Below are 19,704 nucleotides of genomic sequence, written 5' to 3'. Positions count from 1 at the left end.
TTGGTTATAACCACATAACTTAAATGTATAAACTACTTTTTCAAAGAGAGAAAATTACATTAATGCATCTTTTGACCTAGTTTTTTACATTACTTTATTGGCATTTAATTTATGCTGGTTGGGGTTTTTTTGGTTGTTTTTTTTTTTGATAGGGTGGGGTGGGGAGAATATTCTTACCTTATTCAGCTCCAAATCAGATACATTGCAAGAAAGATGAAATACATTTCTTCACAAATGAGAGTGGTCCATAGTGGCTCTAGGAGACTTCAGTTGCAGAACAAAGCAAATAATTTTTTTCTTTGAAGAATTAAGATAATTACAGCCGTGAAAAAGTGGTAGAATTTGTTATTTTTCAGATTTATATGCTTACTGTTTTGTTCTGGTTGGTTGTGTCAGCAGTTACTGGAACGAACAAAAACCTGTCCATAGGCACCTTATGTGGGTCGCTGGGCTGCGTTTGATCCCTTGGATATATTCTGTACCTTTTAGGTTAAGAGTGTTAAATGCTGTACCTTGTTCATGCACTTTTATATGTGCACAGTAGTGTATTTTTGGAACTTTTCCTCCGAGCCGCAGTGGGCTCACGTGTTCCCAACGCTTGGTTCGATGGCAGATGGAGGAGCGCCGGGACAGCATGTTGGAGACAGCCAAGGTGTGCTTCACGTCAGCATCTCGCTGCGAGGGAGACGGCGATGAGGAGGAGTGGCTTATCCACTACATGCTGGGGAAGATTGCAGAGAAGCAGAAACAGCCTCCTGTTGTCTACCTGCTTCATTACAAACAGGCAGGGCATTACCTGCATGAGGAGGCTGCTCGGTATCCCAAAAAGATTCACTACCATAATCCGCCAGAACTTGCCATGGAAGCGTTGGAGGTAAAAGAAAGTCAAATACATAAGCTTGAAACCTTTTCTACAGATCATGGAATACCAGTTGTTATTAGTTCTGATTGTCAGGCACGTGTACGTGCTCTGCATCTGGGAACATTTACAAGACAGGCTTGGAGAGTAAAATGGAGCCTGTTATTCAGGCTGATTTTGTTTTAAAGGCAGTTTGGACAGGTGGGTAGCAATTCCACTTCTGAGTTTTGCTGCACACAGTTCATGACTCAGTTTTTTTAAAAATCAGACGTGGATAGGATTCACAAACATCTTGTACCTATGGAAGTGTAAGTTCATGCATGAGTTGGAACCTTTGCTTTTCACTGTGTTGTCTGGTGAAAACAATGGATCTAGAACATACTCATTGGTGACTTCCTTGCAAGGAGACCAGCTCTGCTTTATTTGTTGTATTCCATAGATGGCAGCTGTAAAATTTGTACAGTGTTCAGATCTTCTAACTTATAAGCAACTTTCAAAGGCAGGAAAAATCCTGTTTAGGTAAGTTTAGGTAACAGTTAACTGTCTTTACTAACTCCTGCAGTTTCTCCAGAGAAAAGACTATTTGTAAAAGATTGCAGAGCTACAAGTTCTTTACTGACCAGATGGATTTCGGTGTTTTTTAGGTATACTTTCGACTTCATGCTTCTATTTTGAAACTTGTGGGGAAACCAGACTCTGGAGTAGATGCAGAGATCTTGGTTAGTTTCATGAAAGAAGCTTCTGAGGGACCATTTGCCAGGGGCGAGGAGAAGAACACCCCAAAAGTCACAGAAAAGTGAGTGCTAGTTTCCAGGAGTATCCTCTGAATGTATACTTATAAACTACTGTACAATAAACTATTAAAATGAAGCTGAATATAATATAAACAAAATTATTAGAATTCATCCCAGTGATTGCAGTTTTCAGGTATCATGAGTAAGTTTATATGCCACACTGAGATCTTCTCAGTAGTTGGCAGAGAGGAGATGGGAAGAAAACAGACTAATTTTGATCTTTTGATCCATTTTAAAACCACTGTTTTTATTTATTAATAGATTTGATTTTTTAGATCAACTATTAACAAATCCAAAAGCAACTGACCTTTATTTATAGGACAAGAGAGTTTAGTCCACAACATTTGTGTCATTAACAACCACAAAATAAAGAATGGTTTACTATTGACAAATAGCACAAGGGAAATGTATAGTGCAAGGAAAGAATATAACTTGTACTAAACCCTGAGATTAGCTCAGTGACCCTGAGATCAGCTCAGCTGGTCAGAGCATGGTGCTAATAACACCAAGGTTGTGAGTTTGATTCCCATGTGGCTCATTCACTTAAGAGCTGGATTCAATGATCCTTGTGGGTCCCTTCCAACTCAGAATAATCTATGATTAAAACCCCATCATTTAGAATTTGTTACTAAGATTTAATTACTACATCGGAAATGCCGTAAGAACACGTAGTCTCATTTTGTTGTCCCTATATGTCCCTAGTATATAAACACTTCATATTTTTTGTTGTCCTCCCAGAGAAAAAGCTTGCATGATCGATGAAGACTCTCACTCCTCAGCCGGAACGGTGCCAGGCCCTGGGACCTCCCTCCCCTCCTCCTCCGGTCCAGGTCTGACATCCCCACCTTACACAGCCACTCCAGTTGACCACGATTACGTCAAATGTAAAAAACCCCGTCAGCAGGCAACGCCGGACGGTACAGTCCCTGTTCTCAATACTGGCAGCACAGGAGGTGCTCTAATCACGGGGGGTTTGACCAGGAATGATCAAACTGCTCGTTTCAAGGAGGGTGATGGGTCTGTGGTAACACGGGCAATATTGAAGCTCATTATCTTTATGAATTTGGTTCTTTAAATAGAATCAATGTACAGTCAGAGCTTTTAAATACAAAACTCGAAGTTGTCACCTGCCACCATGACATCTGTCACTTAGTCAAAACAGCAGTGTTTGTAGGAGGAGTATGTGCTGACTGATTTTTCGATGATTTTTTTTCTCCAGAGCTCATTAGGAAAGCGTGGGTTCAGTCTTTAGGAGACTGGACACTGTTTCAACCTGTGTGGAATGACCAGGTGAAAATTTGAATTGTGGTTGAAACAAGACAAATTGGTAAAAAGACAACACAAAACAGTATTATCATTTTTTGAAGGAGGCAGGTGGCAACTATTTTGAATATATTGTGATTGAGCACGAAGTGATTTGCATGACAGTCCATAGATTTCATCTTTTAATTTTTCTTTATCATTTACAATGACTGGTCAGCAGCTCATCTTTATAGAATATAAAGGGATGTAATATATAATTGGCTTATAAATGCAGAAGGTGGGGTGGTATTGTAGTTTTATTGAAGATTTTGCAATTACATATATTAGCAGAAATTAAGTTACAGTTTAAGTAACCTGATACTATTATTTGGCTAGGAATTTTATTCTGATTCTACTTTTCTGGCCATTTGTTTATCCATCTGGATCTGTGAGTATCAGCACTCAAGGAGTAAAATATACACTCCAGTGTATATCTTAGCATTGGTAGAATGTGCCAGGCCCCACAGAAATGCTCTGCTTGATACAAATTTATTTCTGGAGGGTGGGCTGCTTCCTACTGTCATTTTCTGAAGAATGATAATTTGTAAATAACTTCGTTGACACAGTTTTGAAACAAATGTTTACATGCCTGAAATTTTTGCAGGGTGAATTTATTCCTTTTCCCCAACAAATAATTCTTGGTGAAACTGGCAGAAGCTCCTTCGTTTCTTTCACTAAATTGACCAGAAAAATGTTCATTTTATTCTTGCTTGCATTTCAGTTGGGAGTAATTCATTAGACTGTTTTGAGATCATATGTGGTGGGGAGGTGTCAGTGGGTTGTGCAGTGATTAGGCTCTTCTGTTAGCTTTCTGATGCCTTTTGACACAAAAAATGTAGAAGGGAGGAAATAGTTAAATATTTCCTAAGCCATAATCCCTGTGAGAAGCAGTTCTGCCTAAGACTGCATCTGCTTAGGTCCTGAAGACTGTCTAAATATTCCCAGGAGAGGTTAAAGTTAGATAAATACTCCAGTGGGTGTCATTAGTGCCTTCACTCCAAGTAAGATGTTATGGGCTGTGGCAGCTGAGTGCCCGGTGGGAGCGAAGGTGGTGCTTAGCAAAGCCTGAAGGTGCAGGCACAGGAACCTCTGCCAGGGCTGAAGGAGCAGCGCTTGGCTCTGCCAGCTGAGCCTAGCTGGGCCTGAGCTCTGTGCTGTCAAAGCAATTCAAAACCTCAGCTGCTGGAGGAAGCAGAGTTAGGGGGATCTTCAGGAGGGCTGTGTGTAACCAGCCCTCCTGTAGCAGAATTGCAGAGTACTGCATCATTCCTCATGTTTTGTGAGGTGCTGGCACAACTGAGCTCTGGATGCAGCATATTGAGGAGCCCCAGGAAACTGAAATATTTGCCTTGGGCTGTTACAGATGGAAGGAGAGCTAACAGGCTGAGCAATGCTCAGAAGTCTTCCACTTTTATATTATTACATATACTGTGCTCTTCTGCATGCATTTGCATTTTACTTATATTAAAATACAGACTTTTGAAGTAAAATGCTCTTGACATGTTACACATAATCACATCACTGTAGAAAGCTGGTGCCTGCATTTCCATTCTACCATTCCTAAAAATAGCTAGAAAATACCCATCATTTGACTTTAGATTTATTTTTTTTTAACCATTCTGACAGAAATGAAACCTTTTATGTTGTCGTTGGACCGAATAAGTTGGCCTAAATTCAGCATAGCTGTTTATGCTTTCTGAGGCCTGACAGTACTCTTATTTACTCCTGTATTGATCATCATATATGACATAAACAATGTAAGAGTATTGTACAGTCTTACCTAGAATGTTCTTTTCATGTGTTACCACAAGCAAGATGCTATTTGGGATCCTGGTGAGGATCCTGTAAGACCTTTTTTGACCATTTTTGTGTTCTATGCTTCAAGAAAATATGACCTATGAGGAAAGGAGAAGGAATTGGGATGGTTTATCTACAGAGGAGAAGGCTCAGGGAAGATGTGACAGCAGAGTAACTTAAATAGTGTTGAAAGCTGTACAAAGAGCTAGAGGCAAAACCCTAGGATTTCCACATTCATGGAAGACCAAACAGATGATATTGGACTTAAATTGCATTTTCAATCTGAACAGTAGAAAACAGTCTTAGGAAGTACTGTGTTAGTGTAACCCTGCAACAGTTTAGCACTGGAAGTCTTTAAAAAATGGCAATACAGCTGTCTGCCAGGTATGATGGTAATGTAATTATCCAGGTAGAAAAAGGAATGGACTAGATGAACTCTTGTGGTTTTTTCTGAACCCTACTTTTTCTATTAATTTTTGGTTGTTTGTGGGTTTGGGTTTTGGTGGGGTTGTTAGTTTGGTTTTCTTTAACAAGATATCCAACAATGAGCCTTCTAGAGCAGCAAATTATCTCACTATAAACAGGAGAGAATTACTGTACATCTTTTCTTGAAAATATTGGGACTGTGATCTTCAAGCATTTATCTGTAGATAGGTGAAGTCATGAGGGCAGACTTATTTTGGATACATTATGACTGTGTCATTACTGTTCTGTAGCTCTCTAGCACATTTTGCTGGTGGAAGGATATGCAGAAATCACCATTAAAGTTGAGAGCTTTATATCCAGAGAATGCTGGTGGTACTAGTTTAAAGTCATATATTTAATGAAAATGGGAGAAAGGAACCGGTAAATACAGCTTGTAAAGTAACTAAACTTCTTTTTCCTCATGGCAGCTGCTAGCATATATCTCCTTCAGGGAGACAGAAGTATTGCTGAGTGGCAGCTGTTATTTGCTGCCTGACTGGCTGCTGTCATGTGTGGAAAATGGGCAGCTTCCTTTCTCTTTTCTTATCCTGCCATTTAGCAACATCTTTTCCTTCCTTCTGTTAATCCTGTCTTTCCTGTCATCACCCCTGCCTGTTGCTGTTTTATAACCCTACAAAGTGAAAACTCGAATTTGATAGTAGAAGCCTGAGATTTAGATTCTTATTTTCCAAAGGCAAAGTAGGAAACAAGAAAAACCAGGAGCTCACCAGGTACCCAGACTATCACTAGCTGGGATGTTATTGTGTTTCCACAGCTAAACGTACCAGAACTGACATGTTCTCTGTCCTTCTTTGTACAGGCTGGATGTAAATAGTCAGTAAAGACCAACTGCAGCACAGACTTGAAGCAATTTAGATTTGCCTAAATTTAGAGCTATGCATTACAGTTAGTACACAAAACAGGAAAAGTATTAAAATAAAATTTAAAAAAATGTGAATGAGATATGTTTCCCAAAAAGTGTACTTGGAGATGGTCGGGAGGTCTTTTTTGCTGTAATATGCCTTTGTTGTGTTGATACTCAAGTCCATATTACTGTGGTGGTATGCAGATGATGTATCCATTGCTTATTGCAGTGTTAAAATGTCATATTGTTTAAGTCTCCATCCATGTCATGTAGTTTGTCGTGTGTAGTTAGACGTAATTGTCCTTTTTTGTGTTTGTCTTTGCCCGATTGCTTTTGCAACCAATATTGCCCGTGCTGCCTCTAACCTTTACACAAATCTCTGTTCCCCAGGCATTCTCTTCCTGCTTTTACCTGTCACGGCTTGCTTTTAATAATTGGCAGAACCTGCATGATAAACTCACTGAGAAAGGCTACTTGCTTCGTGCTGTGGGAGGAGTCTCACTCCATAGTTTGTCGGTCTGTAATTCTGCAAATGTTATGAAGATGCACAGTGTTTTGTAAACGGGGGTTCTCAACATCCTGATGAGACAAAGGTGATCTCTGAGAAACTTCTTGCCCCAGGCTGTCACTCATGCTAAACGAAATAAGTTTCTAAGATGGAGTGGATGTTTCTCCAGTGCGTAAAAAGAATGTCCATGTTGTGTTTTGGAACACTGAAACCTCACCCTTAAAAATTCTCTCTCTTCAGCAGTTTAAAATGAAATCTTTGGGTCTGCAGTACATACCCTGTTCTGGCATGTGGTGCTGAATGTTCATGGGCACTGCATACTGGACTACATGAATAATGAACCAGACCCAGTTTATTGCAGTATGCCCCATTTTTACCTTTCCCCAGTTTAACCTCTCTCTAATTAGTACAAGGATCACACTGAGATGTAGAGTGAGATTATGTAAAAAGTATTTGTCTAAATAAATGGGACATTGGTGAGATACTCTGTTGCTCTGCTCTTGAAGGCAGAACAACAATATGGAACTGCAAGTTATGGAAACACATTGGGTGTTCACTGCAGCCAGACAAAACATAGGCTGTCATCTTTGACTCATGTTAAAAGAGAACTCCCTTTAAATATTCAGTGGACTTGCTGTCCTCAAGAAATTAACCTGCTCCATGCAAATCTCTGCAATTATTTTGTTTTTAATAATGTGCAAGTGCCTTTTGACATAGAGCTGAATGTTGTCTTCTGTTATGGGTGGAATCTGTTTGCAGAATGAGAATTCTGTGATACATCATGTTTCTGACTGCAGACCAGTAAAGAAAAATGCTCATACCTGGCAGTGAAGAGGCAGATATGGTGCCAGACAGCACAAAGAGAGTCTGTACCTCCACGGCCTGTGAACAACCCACCTTTATTACATGAGACAAGATAGATATTTTTTTATTGTAAATTGAGTTAGCATATGTATAGAGCTCTTTAGAAAAGCTTCCTGTGACACTTGGTTTTGATTTTTTGACTTGTAGCTGATTGTTTATCATCATTTAGATGCCTTCTTGTAATAACTGGGCTTACATTTTCCTTCAGATATTTAAGACAGAAAAAGATATTATTCAGAAGTGAGTTGTACCCTCTTGGCTTTCTGTGGCTTTCTTTTACCTACTCCCACATGCAGATGTTTTAGAGGTCTTTTCCCTCCTCACTGAGCTGCTTAGAAATGAACTGACAAAGGCAGGATGCCTCATTCACATTGGAACCACAAAGCTGTGCTTCAGCTCCCCGAGAATAAATTATGTAAGCTCGTACCACGAGGGCTGGTACCTGGTCAGCATAGTTAGCAGTGAGAGCTCTGTCATCAGGATTGTCTGTCTGCTAATTCAGGTCACTGATACTGTGACACATCACTCTCTCTCCTTGTCCTTTTTTCAGTGGTACCATTTTCAGTTTTGGTAACAAGGCTTGTGGACGGTTCACGGGGCTCGTGGTGCGTGTGGGAGGGTGCTGGCACAGGGTGATGCCTAGTGCAGAACTGAGCCCTTGTTTTCCTGTCATATTTTCAAATTAAATAGTCATTTAGGTTCTCCAGAGTTTAACACAACTTTTCCCTGTTGATTGGTAGGCATACTGATTGTATGGAGCAGTGACAGTGACAAGCTAATGGCTTTTTCTGGTGTGGAGGAATGGTGTGGAAGAGGGATTTTTGAGGTCAACCCAGGAAATGTATTTCATCCAGGATAAGATTAATTTAAAATGCTCTTAATCATTGAATTATGTCAAATGGACTACAGATATTTTTTCTAACATCTACAATAGATGTGTTTCAGTAATGAGAGTTACTTCATTATCTAGGTGACTGACAGGATCTCACTGATAAAATAAAGGTCTTGGCAGTACAGATGAACATACAAGTTTTTCTTCCCAATGACATCTTTCCAATAATAATTAATATTTTTTTACTAATATCTTGGAAGGTTAACAAGATTCTTCCTTTTGATCTTTTTACATCTTCTCTCCAGAGCTGCTCTTTTTCACCCATTGACAGAGTAGGTGATATAATCTGACACAGAAATCCCTGAAATGTCACAAGTTGAGCACATTATGAGGAATGAGGTAAAAAAAGAAAAAAAATTGCTGTCAAGTGCCATTTCCTGAATCATTAGAAATAAACACGAAATACTTAACTTTACATGAAACAGAGATTTCAGCTCATGAGGTTGTTTGAAATCTTCCTAAAACTTAGGAACGATGCAATGAAGTAATGAAACAAAATATAATAATACCATGGAGAGACATCTGCTATCAGATCATATTTTCAATAGGAATATTGTTGCAGTTACTTATGCACAATTTAGTAGAACTTTTTCCCCAGTCTCTTCATTTCCGCTGCAGATAATAATTTTGGGACATTAATACCCAGTTGTATTTTTATCTTAGCTTTTGAAATAATAGGAGACTTTACAGGAAGGAACCTCAAAAGAATATTTAGTCCTTGATTTACCATTTTCTCACAGCATGGGATTGGTTCAGCTTTTTGGAAAAGCTTGCCTTGTTGCTGGTACTGGGGTGGGGGCAACTAAGAATATGGGTAAACAAAATATTGAAACCAGCAACTTTTTAACTCTTAAATTGCACTGAGTTGCATTAAACTGCCTTTAATTATAGCAAAAATTATTAAAAAGCACTGATGTTCTCCTTGGATGTGCATCTTTCAGGAGGACAGGTGTTGATAGCAGCTGGGAATTTGGAATTCATTCTCATGTCTCACAGACTGCAGTCTTTGGCATGTAGGTTGAGTAACACTAGTGACTGTCTAAACTACAGCACAAAAAATGTAAAAATATGTGCTGTGTGTCCGTCTAGCATATATATGAGCTATATTTGTGAGTTAGGCTAGAAAAGAATAGAACTTTCATGTATAAAAATGTGTAATTTTTTTTCTTTCTAGAAAAGCAGAGTTAGGATGTAACTTGGTGCAGTTGCCAGGAGTTCTGCATTACATACTGCAGCATTTAGGTAATGACAGAGTTTTTTTATTATGGTAAGGAACATCTTGGGTAACCTAACAAATGAGAGCTATTCATCTTCCTGTCCTTGAAAGCCTCCAGTGATTCTATAGGTTCACTATGCTATTTTTTAACTATATGTAACAGTTAATCTAGAGATCAAGGTGGAAAAAAAGTCAGTGATCTTGCTGCAATTAAAACCTATTGCCTTTTGCACTGTATTTAGTGAATCTGAACAGTAATTATTGTATTTTTATTTTGGTTAATTGTATGTATTTGGAAATTCTCCCTCATCTTTTTGAAGATAAATAAGTCCAATTCTCCCAACAGTTTTCATATATGCCATCTCATTAATCTCTCATCATTTTTTTTATCCTCTCCTCTGAATTCATTTTACTTAATTCAGTGTATTTTTTAAAACGTGGTCCCAAATACAGACACCATAATTAAGTTTAATTTTCATTAGTGCTCAGTAGAACAGGAAGACTGACATATCTTTTTTCTGTGAAGTTGCTGATTATACATTCAAGTATGCTGGTTTGATGAATTGCTTTTGGAGCAGCCTGACATTTTGGCTGTTTTTTGTTTGAGAATCATGAATTCTTCTCAGACACATGTGAATATGTGTGCTGGGATACACTCACACCTTTTCTACTACTGATCGTGTTATCTTTTAGGTGCTTCTAGAAGGATTTATTTATTTATGCTCAGATAATTCTGTGGAAGATGAAGGCTGGCTGGCTAACAGCTTTGACCTTTTATGCTTTGTAAAGATAGGTACTACACTCTGGTTTACATTCCCTGGGACTTTACCCATCCTCTGTGATTTCTGAGAAATTACTATTAATGACTGGTGGCTGCTGCTAATTTCTGAAATACTCCAGTGTTTTCCATCTGGCTCACTTAGTTTGAAAGCATCTGCTGCATTCAAGAAATATCCAACATAATAGGAAGTTGTCTGAGTAGTCATTTTCCTCTGGTTTTCAGTGATTAAGGAGCCCAATGTTAATATAATTATTTTTTAAAATATATTTAATGTACTGGAAGAAAAGAAGAATGAACATACATCCCTAGATCTACACTCATTTTAGTAGAAATTTCAAATCAAAACAGCTAGCTAATAGTAAGGAGGTATTTACACTTGTTCCCCATAGGGAAAAGCACTCATGTCATGCATACATGTGAAACTTAATGTGTTGAGTCACTGTCTATCTTTGCATGCTGAAAAATTAGTGTAATTTCCCCTGATCTGATCTCTCCCTCGCATATTGGTCTAGCAGTTCTTGATTTACATTCTAATGTTTCATCTGTCATAACCCACACATCAGAAGTGACCTCCAGGCTTGTGGCAACATTTGGAAATTTGCAACCTTTTTTTCTTCCCTAGATGAGTAATTCAGCCTCTTTGCCACAAATGCAGAAACTTCCTTTAAAAAAAAAAATATCAAGGGAGCTACTGTAAATGTTTTTCCTGATGTCAACTGGGAGTTCAATGGTATCGATTTGTACCACAGAAGGTTATTAAAGCTTTATAAATGAGTCATTTAAAGCTTGACTGACCTCTCTTCAGATCCTTCTCTTCCCATTTTTTATAATTATATCCTTTCAGCATAAAACCTGTCATCATTAACCAACTGTATAGCTTCCAATTAGGACGCAAATACTGTTCTCCCATTCTTTTTCAAGATACGGTTTTATTAAGATCTGTTCACTGAAAATGGAAGGTTTTCTTTGTGTGGTAGTGAAAAGCCAACAGAGTGTATCAAATCTGGTTTAAATTCATTGGAATCCTAATAAGCAGAACCTGATCTGCAAGCTGAAGGTTTGCAGAGGGATTTATCTTGATGAAATAAATTCATAGGAGGCCCTTAGCTGTCTCCTGAACAAGTGCAATTCAGATGGAACAGAAGAAATTTAATTAAATTATCCACTCATCTCAAAGCAAGGACTTTTCCTTTGTTAATTTTCTTTCTTGATCTTACTGATAAAATTAATGAAGCAGAATGCAGTAGAACTACCTAGGCAATGGATGCAACATACCTTCTGGTTATGCCATTCCTGTATAGAATCATAGAATGGTTTGGGTTTCAAGGGACCTTTAAAGATCATGTAGTCCAACCCTGCTGCAACGAGCAGGGACATCTTTAACTAGATCACAGAATCAGCTATCAGTATCTTAAGAAGAAATTCGAAAATAATCTTTTGGGCTACAGATTTAAATAGAGTTGCCTGCACTGGAATTGAACACTGAATTATGTTGGCACAATATTAGGGAAAAATGCCAGTTTCCCATCTCGGGGGAATAAAAGTGTTCTTTAGTCATGCAGGGTTGCCTCTGATAACCCCTGATGTAGAAGAACATGGGTTATATCAGGCAGGTTTCAGACATGGGTGGAAGGTTTTCATTTGCCTGTTTGTTCTGTGTGTTTTATCCCCCATGACAAAGTCACAGTCCCTGTTCCTGTGCTGTAACAGCTCTCAGCAGAGTAACAACTTAGTTGTGATTGTGATGTAGTCAGCAGCCACTGCTCCACTCTGTCAAGTAAAGTCACTTCTCCTGTTCTTCTGTCAACTGCCTTGAAGTCCAGGAGTTTTCCTGTCTTAGGCCTAGTTCTTTGATGGATTGTTTATTTGCCATATCAAATCACCTTTCAGAGCATTTGCTGAACAGCATCTTGCACCTGCAGGATAGATGGCATCAGAGATCACTCCTGTAAGTCTTTACCCTTTAATGGTACTGATTTTTCTGTCCTTTATGAGTAATTTTTACCAGGATTGTTGTTCATGGTTTTCTCTTGTCAATTGACCTTTGCTTGTTTTAGACTCAAAATTATACTGGGTGCTTTTCAAGGCAAATGGTACAGGAAACCTGGAAAATCTTATAGGGCCTTACTAGCTGAAATGCTGTGTCCCCAGCCTAACTGCTTTTCAAAGTTGACCATTATTACTTTTGAATAAAATTCCAGAATTATATTCTAGGAAGAAATATGATGAGAAATAAACACCTTTTATTAGTGGTTAAGGATCCTGTGTTGTTGTAAGAGGTTTGCAGAGTGGCTACAGTTTTATGTTGCTGTTACAGAGGCAAGTAACAGCTTGAAGAGTGTGAAGTGGTGCATTCCTTCTTTATCTCTTTTGCAGAGAGGAGTCAGGATAGCACTGGAGCAGTGCTGTCTGACTCCAGTTCCACACAGGATATGTTTAATGAGCCTGCCAGTTCTCAAGACAGCCTGAGGAAAACTTACACAGAGAAGAGGATTTCTACTACCTGTGCTGATACACCGATGAACAGCAAAGAGACCTTGGGGTCTACAGAGGAAAAGGGTATGCCTGATTTAATAGATAATGTCAGTTGGAATATATCATTAAAATATTTCTTCTGGCTTGCAGAAGCACTGAAATGTGCTGCACTGTGACTGAGAATTTTAACTGGGTGCTATTGCTGCATATGTGTGTGTAACTTAAATTTGGAACTGTGCTTTGCTTATGTGGCCACCAATCCAATTTGTTCTATTTGTTAAATCTTACAAAGAAAGGAATAATGATGATAAACTGCTGTCTACGGTGGCCCTTTGACTGACTTGCCTTCTTTCAGGTTTAGTTTTTCTTCAGTGTTTCAAATCTCTAAATAATTTAAGGAGTAGTTATTTGAAGATAATCTCAAACAAGACATTTTTACTTTTCCCAGGTATATATTTTTGTTCTGGCCCAGCAGCAGCAGATGTTCAGTTCATAGAAGAGAACAAGTAGTGGAATTACATGTTTTATTCCATTGGATACTTCATTTCAGTGGAGAACTAGAATTGCTCTCTATCAGATTTTTCCATATATAATAGTACTAAATGTTCTGTATTTCACTGGAAAAATTGTTTTAAAGTCCATTAGCTGGAATTTCCCTTTGTCTGAAGTTTGTACAGTTGGATATGGCAGTAGATAGACAGGCTGGACTTCAACAGGGAAAGACAAACACAACCAATGTCTAAATTTTCCCCACCTTTCCAAGCTGTGGATCTTTGTGGGATGTTAAGTCTTTTTTGCCAGTTTATACTGAAGTGTTTTCCAATTTCATAGATCCAGAAACAGTGGTGTGTGGGTAGTCCTGGTTTACTTGCCTGATTTCCCTAGGAACAGCCTCCAAGCAGTCATCTTTTTGTTTGTAGAGTCAGATTACCTTGGTTTCTTGTTTTTTAAAAATACTTTACTTCAGTCTTGCCTAAGCTAGGGAAGCCTGTGTTCACTTTTGCATCAATATGCTGAAATAGATGCCAGTTCCTAGTTTTGTGAAATAGTATTTGCATAATCACTAAATCCAGTAGCCTTTTGGGTAGTAGACCAAAAACATGGCTCTTTTTCAGACTTGCAGTGAGTTGTGTCATTGTCATCAGCTGTCTGTCAGAACAACTGCCAAATGCATTCTTACATTAGTGATGTTTATTAGAATAGATTTTTTTCCTTTAAGGTACCTATATTATAAAATTATAATGGATACAGACATTGTGCAAGCAAATTTTGAAAAATTTTGAGTTCTGGAAAACATGTTTGACTCAAAAGTTCAGCATTATCAGAGAAGAAGTTATGGAACAGCTTTAGAAGTACACTTTAGTGTATCTCTACACTATCTGCTAGGAGATAAGATCTAATGTAAGAGGCTCTTTATCCTAGCAAAGACAAAGACATGGTAAACTTCCATGACTAAAAATCAAAGTTAAAGAAATTAATCTTCATGTAGCATGCATGTTTTCAGCAATAATGATTAGTTAACAGAAAATGTGGAAGCTCCCATTGTCACAGATGTTTTCTGCAGTAAGATCTGGTATCCTTCAAGAAAAGATGGGTCAGTTGAACTGTGAGTTACCAGGGTAATCACAAAAATGTGTAGAGGGAACTGTAGGCCCTACACTATGCAGGAGACCAGGTTAGCTGCTGCTGATCATTCTGTCCAAGGCTATATTGTATTCTGAATTGTGCTCTTCTAGTCAGATGTTAAGAATGATACCTTTCTTTTGGCAGAGTGGTTTTCATTTTCTGTTCCTTTCTCTGCAATAGAAATTACTGAATTTACTCTTTTGTTTTTGTATTTTCCCTCCTCCTCTCCCATCTTCCAAGAGTATATAAAGTCCTGCATTGTGTAAGGTGTGCTGAATTCATACTATTGCTCAGGGAAAAACCCAGATGAAGACAATGGAGAGATCAGTGTGTGGCTCTGTTAGTGAGCTGAAGGTTACTATTCAGTGAATGTCAGGAATAGCAATTTTTTTTTTTTCAGGAACCCCTCAATATTTCTCTCTGTGCTTCAATGAAGAAAAGGCTTACTTTTTTGTCATATTTAATTTTTGTCCTTTTGTATATTTCATTTGCCATTTGGTAATGGCAATTTCGTTGTCCCTTCTCTCTTAATGTTCCAGCTGCAGGAAAGTCAGAAGAGCTGCTGGAGAGCTCAGAATCCTACAACCCCGCTGAGCCTACCGGCCAAAAACTTGTGGTGGATCCTCAGTCTGCTTCTGGCAATCCCATCAAAGCTGCAATCCCCCCACCCTCACAGTGGGACTGCAGAAAGAAAGCTGAACCTTGTGGAGATGCGTCCGAGTTTCCTCACGGTCTCCCCGCGGACCTGGAGGAGCAGCGGAAGTTCCTGACGGAGCAGTGCATCGCCTCCTTCTGCCTCTGCCTCAGCCGCTTCCCCCAGCACTACAAGAGCCTCTACAGGCTGGCCTACCTGTACACCTACAGCAAGACACACAAGGTGAGCAGAGCACTGAGAGAACTGCTGTGTTTACTGCCCACTGTGTTGTCATTTGGACTAATTCAGTGTTAAAATACAGCGGATAAGCTTGTTTAATGCAGTTTGGATTGGAAGGCTGTTGGGAAGTCTTCAGCTCCTAGGTTGTCTGACTCATGTGTGAGGTCAATTGAGTAGAAAATTTCTTTTTTTTATTATTGGAGTAAGTAAATTTTTGTCATTCAGCAGAGAATTACATTTTAGATACGACACATAAATTCAGATGTTCTCATAAAAATGACAGCAATTATTTATTTTACTGAATAAGTGGGCTGAAAAGTGACTTGGAAGCAAAAATTCTTCAGTATTGGTGTGAACACATCATGTGACAGAGATAAACTTTCTGGGTACTTTGGGTCTTCGTTAGTAAAATGTGTAGGAATAGTACACTGAAATTATCAGAAAATTATCAGTTATTTTACTAATTGTCATAATCAAGGTTTGAATTTTGTATTTGGAAGTCTTTTGTTAGGTCATACGCTGCTCTACATGGCTTCCTGAATTCTCTTTCCCACCAGTATTGAAGCTTGTGTGAATAATAGGGAAGGGAAACAAATCATACCCTGGGCTCAGAGCAGAAAACATGTCACCAACACTGAGCTTGAGCATGTCTTACCAACCTACTGGAAGGTGATGAATGTTCCATTTGGCTGTACAGTGATTATCCAGAAAAATATTACCCTTTTTTATAGAGACCTTGTTTTGAAAACAGTCTTATGCTGTTTGTATGTAACAGTTGTTAATTTTTCCATGGAGCTGATCATTAATAAGAGCCTTAGATTCCTGCAATCTGTCATTACTTTTGCTGACATGATTTTGTATCAACATTCAACAAAAAAAGCTGCCTGTTTTCAATTTATTCGTTCAAATAGCATGTCCTTGCCTGAGGAACTACTTGCAAAATATTTTCTTCTATTATTTTTCCCTGATGAAGCCTTCTCTTTTGCTTTTTATATCTCTCTTCCTTTATAAATATCAATTTAATGATGGTTTTCTATATGAAATACACATTGTTGTCTGAATCTATTTCCTCTTGGAACTCAGAAAAATTGAATCCTGCCTGGTCGACCCTAGTAGTTACCAGGCTGACTTCAACTGGCCTTTTTGGGTTTTACTGTCCTTTTTTTTATTACTTACATGCATAACAAACAACCACTTGACTCTTTCTTTTGATATATGTATAGTACATATTTTCATGGGATTTAATTTTCTTCCTTTCATGACTCATTCAGGTTCAATGTCAAATGCCTGTGTTTTCATGGCACACTAGTATGTCTTTAGTGGGATTTAAACTCCTGAATGAACTTAAAACACAAAATGGATCTATGTATTTTTAGCAGTAACTGGAGTAAGAAGTAGGCTTACATATACTGATGTTAAACCTGATTTTAAAAGTGAGATAAATTATATCAGGTCGAGTTGTTGCGGGGGGCAGAGTGGTAAATTTTAGAAAACTGAAACTAATTTTTAAATGAATATAACCATCTTGGAAAATTCAGCATTTACGTAGCAGCGCCAGGAATTTGCATGAAGAATTTAGACTGATGGCCAAAATTCATGGTTGGCTGGGAAAGGAGAGGATTGGCAGGTCTCCACAGTGCATAGAAAAACAAGTTTTCCATATGCAATCTGTTTTCTCCTATTTTACAGTATTCCTGGTTTTGCTGTTGGAAGATTAGTAAAAATAGTTGTTGAGTGCTTTTTTTAACATCGTTTCAAAATCTTTGAACATTTTGCTTGGCTATGTGTTCTGTTGGGTTTTTTTCCCCTGAAAAATCCATCTCACTATTTGGAGGCTATTTCTCTTCATTTTATTCTGGTTTTTTGTTGGAATAAATGTGCAGGAAAGTAAGGGTGAATTTTCAGAAGTTACTTCCATTTCCCATTCACCTTTTCTTGAAGTAAAGTCATCATCCTTTGTGATTTTTACCTCCAAAATGAATGTTGGCACAGTTTGGAAGGAGAGATTAGGACTTGGCAAGACACTGTTTGTCAGTGTAATTAAGAAGTTTTGTGAAAAGTATTTGCCTTATGGCCCTTAGGGATTAGTATGGGGAACTGCTCTGATACTCTGCAACCAGGAGGTTGTCAGGAAATAAAAATATTTACTTATGTGCTTTTTTAATCTCAAAATAAAAAAATACCCTGTAAATCCTGAAAGAATGTGCTCATGGATACTGTGTGTATGACTTAGGGTTTTTAAGTTTGTATCTTGTAGAGTGCCCATTATTAACAGAGCCCTTAATGAGGAAATTAGTGTCAGGTATGACACAAGGTCAGTGGCATGACAAGTTAGTCAAACTAGGCATAATACAGTATGTAAAAATTACAAGATTATATATTTGTAGGCTTAATATATACGTAGAGACACAGATAATGTGTAGGCATAACAGATGTGACCATTTCAAGCAAAATCAGTTTGGTAATAACAGTTCATTCAAAAGGCTGCCCTTCAAGGTCAGTAGTCTTTTTATTTTGCTTTTATTTGATGCAGGAGTACCAGGAGCTTTTTGAGACAAGGCCTTCTAATGGACTGTGAAAGAAAATAGAGGGAAGGATTAAGGTGTAAGTGGAGTGTTTTGTTCCCCTCTCAGCAACACTTCGTGGTGTTTTCAGGTTAGGTGAAGGTGCTTCTGACACCACTGAGTTAAGAGGTATCCTTCCCAGGTGACTCAGAGTTCCACTTGGTTGACCATAAGAGATTCTCCTTTTCCACTTCAACTTTTTTTTCAAGTTATTGTAGCATGTCAGTCATCTTGTCTTTGAATCTTGGGGTGATAAAGATGTGGGAGGCAACAGCTGAACTGGAAAGAGTATTTCATAATTGCCCTGAGTCAGACAGCCAAATCCAGCATTTCAGGCTGGTAAGCAGTGTGCCAAGAAGAATAAATCCTTTTTGCTATGTCCTGGATCCCTTCACCCACTCCTAATAACTTCATCAGCTAAAAACCAAGCAGAGCAGACTCTGTGAAATCTAATGAGTTGAGACCTGCTCAGGCGTATTTACTGGGAATAACTGATCATGCTGATTTAAGGAGAAGGGTAGTGGAAAATCTGTAACTACATCTTTTATTCCTATTAGTTTTGATTGGGTGAAGTTACCGTGTAATTGCCCCATTTGTCTGAATGATCTTTTCTCCTCCTGGCTGGGTTACTGCCATCATCTTGTTCAATAAAAGCCTGTGAATTATGTGTACCAAACACGTGCCTGTGGATGGTCAGTGCAATGTGCACAGAGGATCACCAGAGCATGATGCTACAATTAATGATCTCTTAACCTTTTCATTACAAAACTTCGATTGGAGAATACATCCGTAGCTAAAATTTCTGTAGACCAGGATTTTACATTTAGGCTTTGTGGTGGGGTGGTAACTTTCTTAAAGGTTTTGTTTTGCTTGAATTTTTATGTGATAGTTTTAATGTAAGATTCAGATTGCCACACATTAGGCAATTTTTGCCTCATTTTCACACTTGGCATTAACTTACATTTCTGATGACTATGATTGGCATAAAGGAAGGCACTTATGTGCCTGGATCTTGGACGTTATGATAAGCTTATTTTTGCTAGATTCTGATTTTATTCAAAACAGTATGACATTTTTGGAAGAACAGATTTTTGTAGGTTCTTTTGTGCTGCATTTTCTTCTGTGTGTATATTCCAGTATTTTGCAGGATTAGGTTAATAGGATCACAGAAATACATATTAGGAAAGAAGTTCTGTAGAGAAAAGTTAGTATACAGTGAAGTTTACATAGTTTGCTTTCTTCAATCTTAATTAAATTTGACACTCAGCAATAATAATTAAATTTACTGATTTCCCTGACTAGCCAGGAAGTACCTTGTGATCTTTATGAGTGAGCATGTATTTGTTCCATACCAAAAGAAAGCTATCCAGATCCCCTGGACTGTCCTGCAGTGTAATCATGAAGGCCCTATGTCAGCTCTCTGAATGAAGGATTTTTAACATCTGTAAATATCTGGTTAGTATTTCCAGCATTCAGCTCTCTTGCACATGAATCTGTAATCAGCATTTTGCTAGAGGGGATGCTCCAATTCTGGTAAGACACTGGAGATTTCTGCATGATTACTGTCATTAGGACAAAAGCACTGATGATTGAGCAGAGCTTTTACTGTTTCACCAGAGCCTCATAAAGAAAATAATCTGGAATATGGGATGAGAACTTTGCTACTACCACCTCCCTCCCCCCCCCAAAAAAAAAAGATATTACAGCTGGAATATGATTCTTGGATGGACATGACTTAATCAAATTTATGACTCACAGAAGCGTATTTCCAGCCCACAGAACACAAGCCAGAGTTCAACATTCTCATTTGCCTCTATGAACC

At 38.3% G+C, this 19,704-nt stretch overlaps 1 protein-coding gene across 5 annotated transcripts in view; it reads left to right on the top strand.

Moving 5' to 3' along the window:
• Positions 1 to 19,704, top strand: part of CABIN1 (calcineurin binding protein 1) — a 110,420-nt gene that overhangs the window by 27,982 nt on the left and 62,734 nt on the right. For 3 of the 5 annotated variants that reach the window (XM_032705998.1, XM_032705996.1, XM_032705997.1), the window contains exons 24-28: positions 614 to 874; positions 1,504 to 1,655; positions 2,392 to 2,570; positions 12,720 to 12,902; positions 14,984 to 15,321. In XM_032705998.1, the coding sequence (XP_032561889.1) occupies positions 614 to 874; positions 1,504 to 1,655; positions 2,392 to 2,570; positions 12,720 to 12,902; positions 14,984 to 15,321 (1,113 nt within the window). The remainder of the gene's footprint in view (positions 1 to 613; positions 875 to 1,503; positions 1,656 to 2,391; positions 2,571 to 12,719; positions 12,903 to 14,983; positions 15,322 to 19,704) is intronic. The other 2 variants (XM_032706000.1, XM_032705999.1) reach the window with 1 other exon arrangement.

Source organism: Chiroxiphia lanceolata, chromosome 18 (genome assembly GCF_009829145.1).
Source record: "Chiroxiphia lanceolata isolate bChiLan1 chromosome 18, bChiLan1.pri, whole genome shotgun sequence".
NCBI lineage: Eukaryota > Metazoa > Chordata > Aves > Passeriformes > Pipridae > Chiroxiphia > Chiroxiphia lanceolata.
Note: the sequence above shows the minus strand (reverse complement) of the source record. Positions and strands in the feature narration are given on the sequence as shown.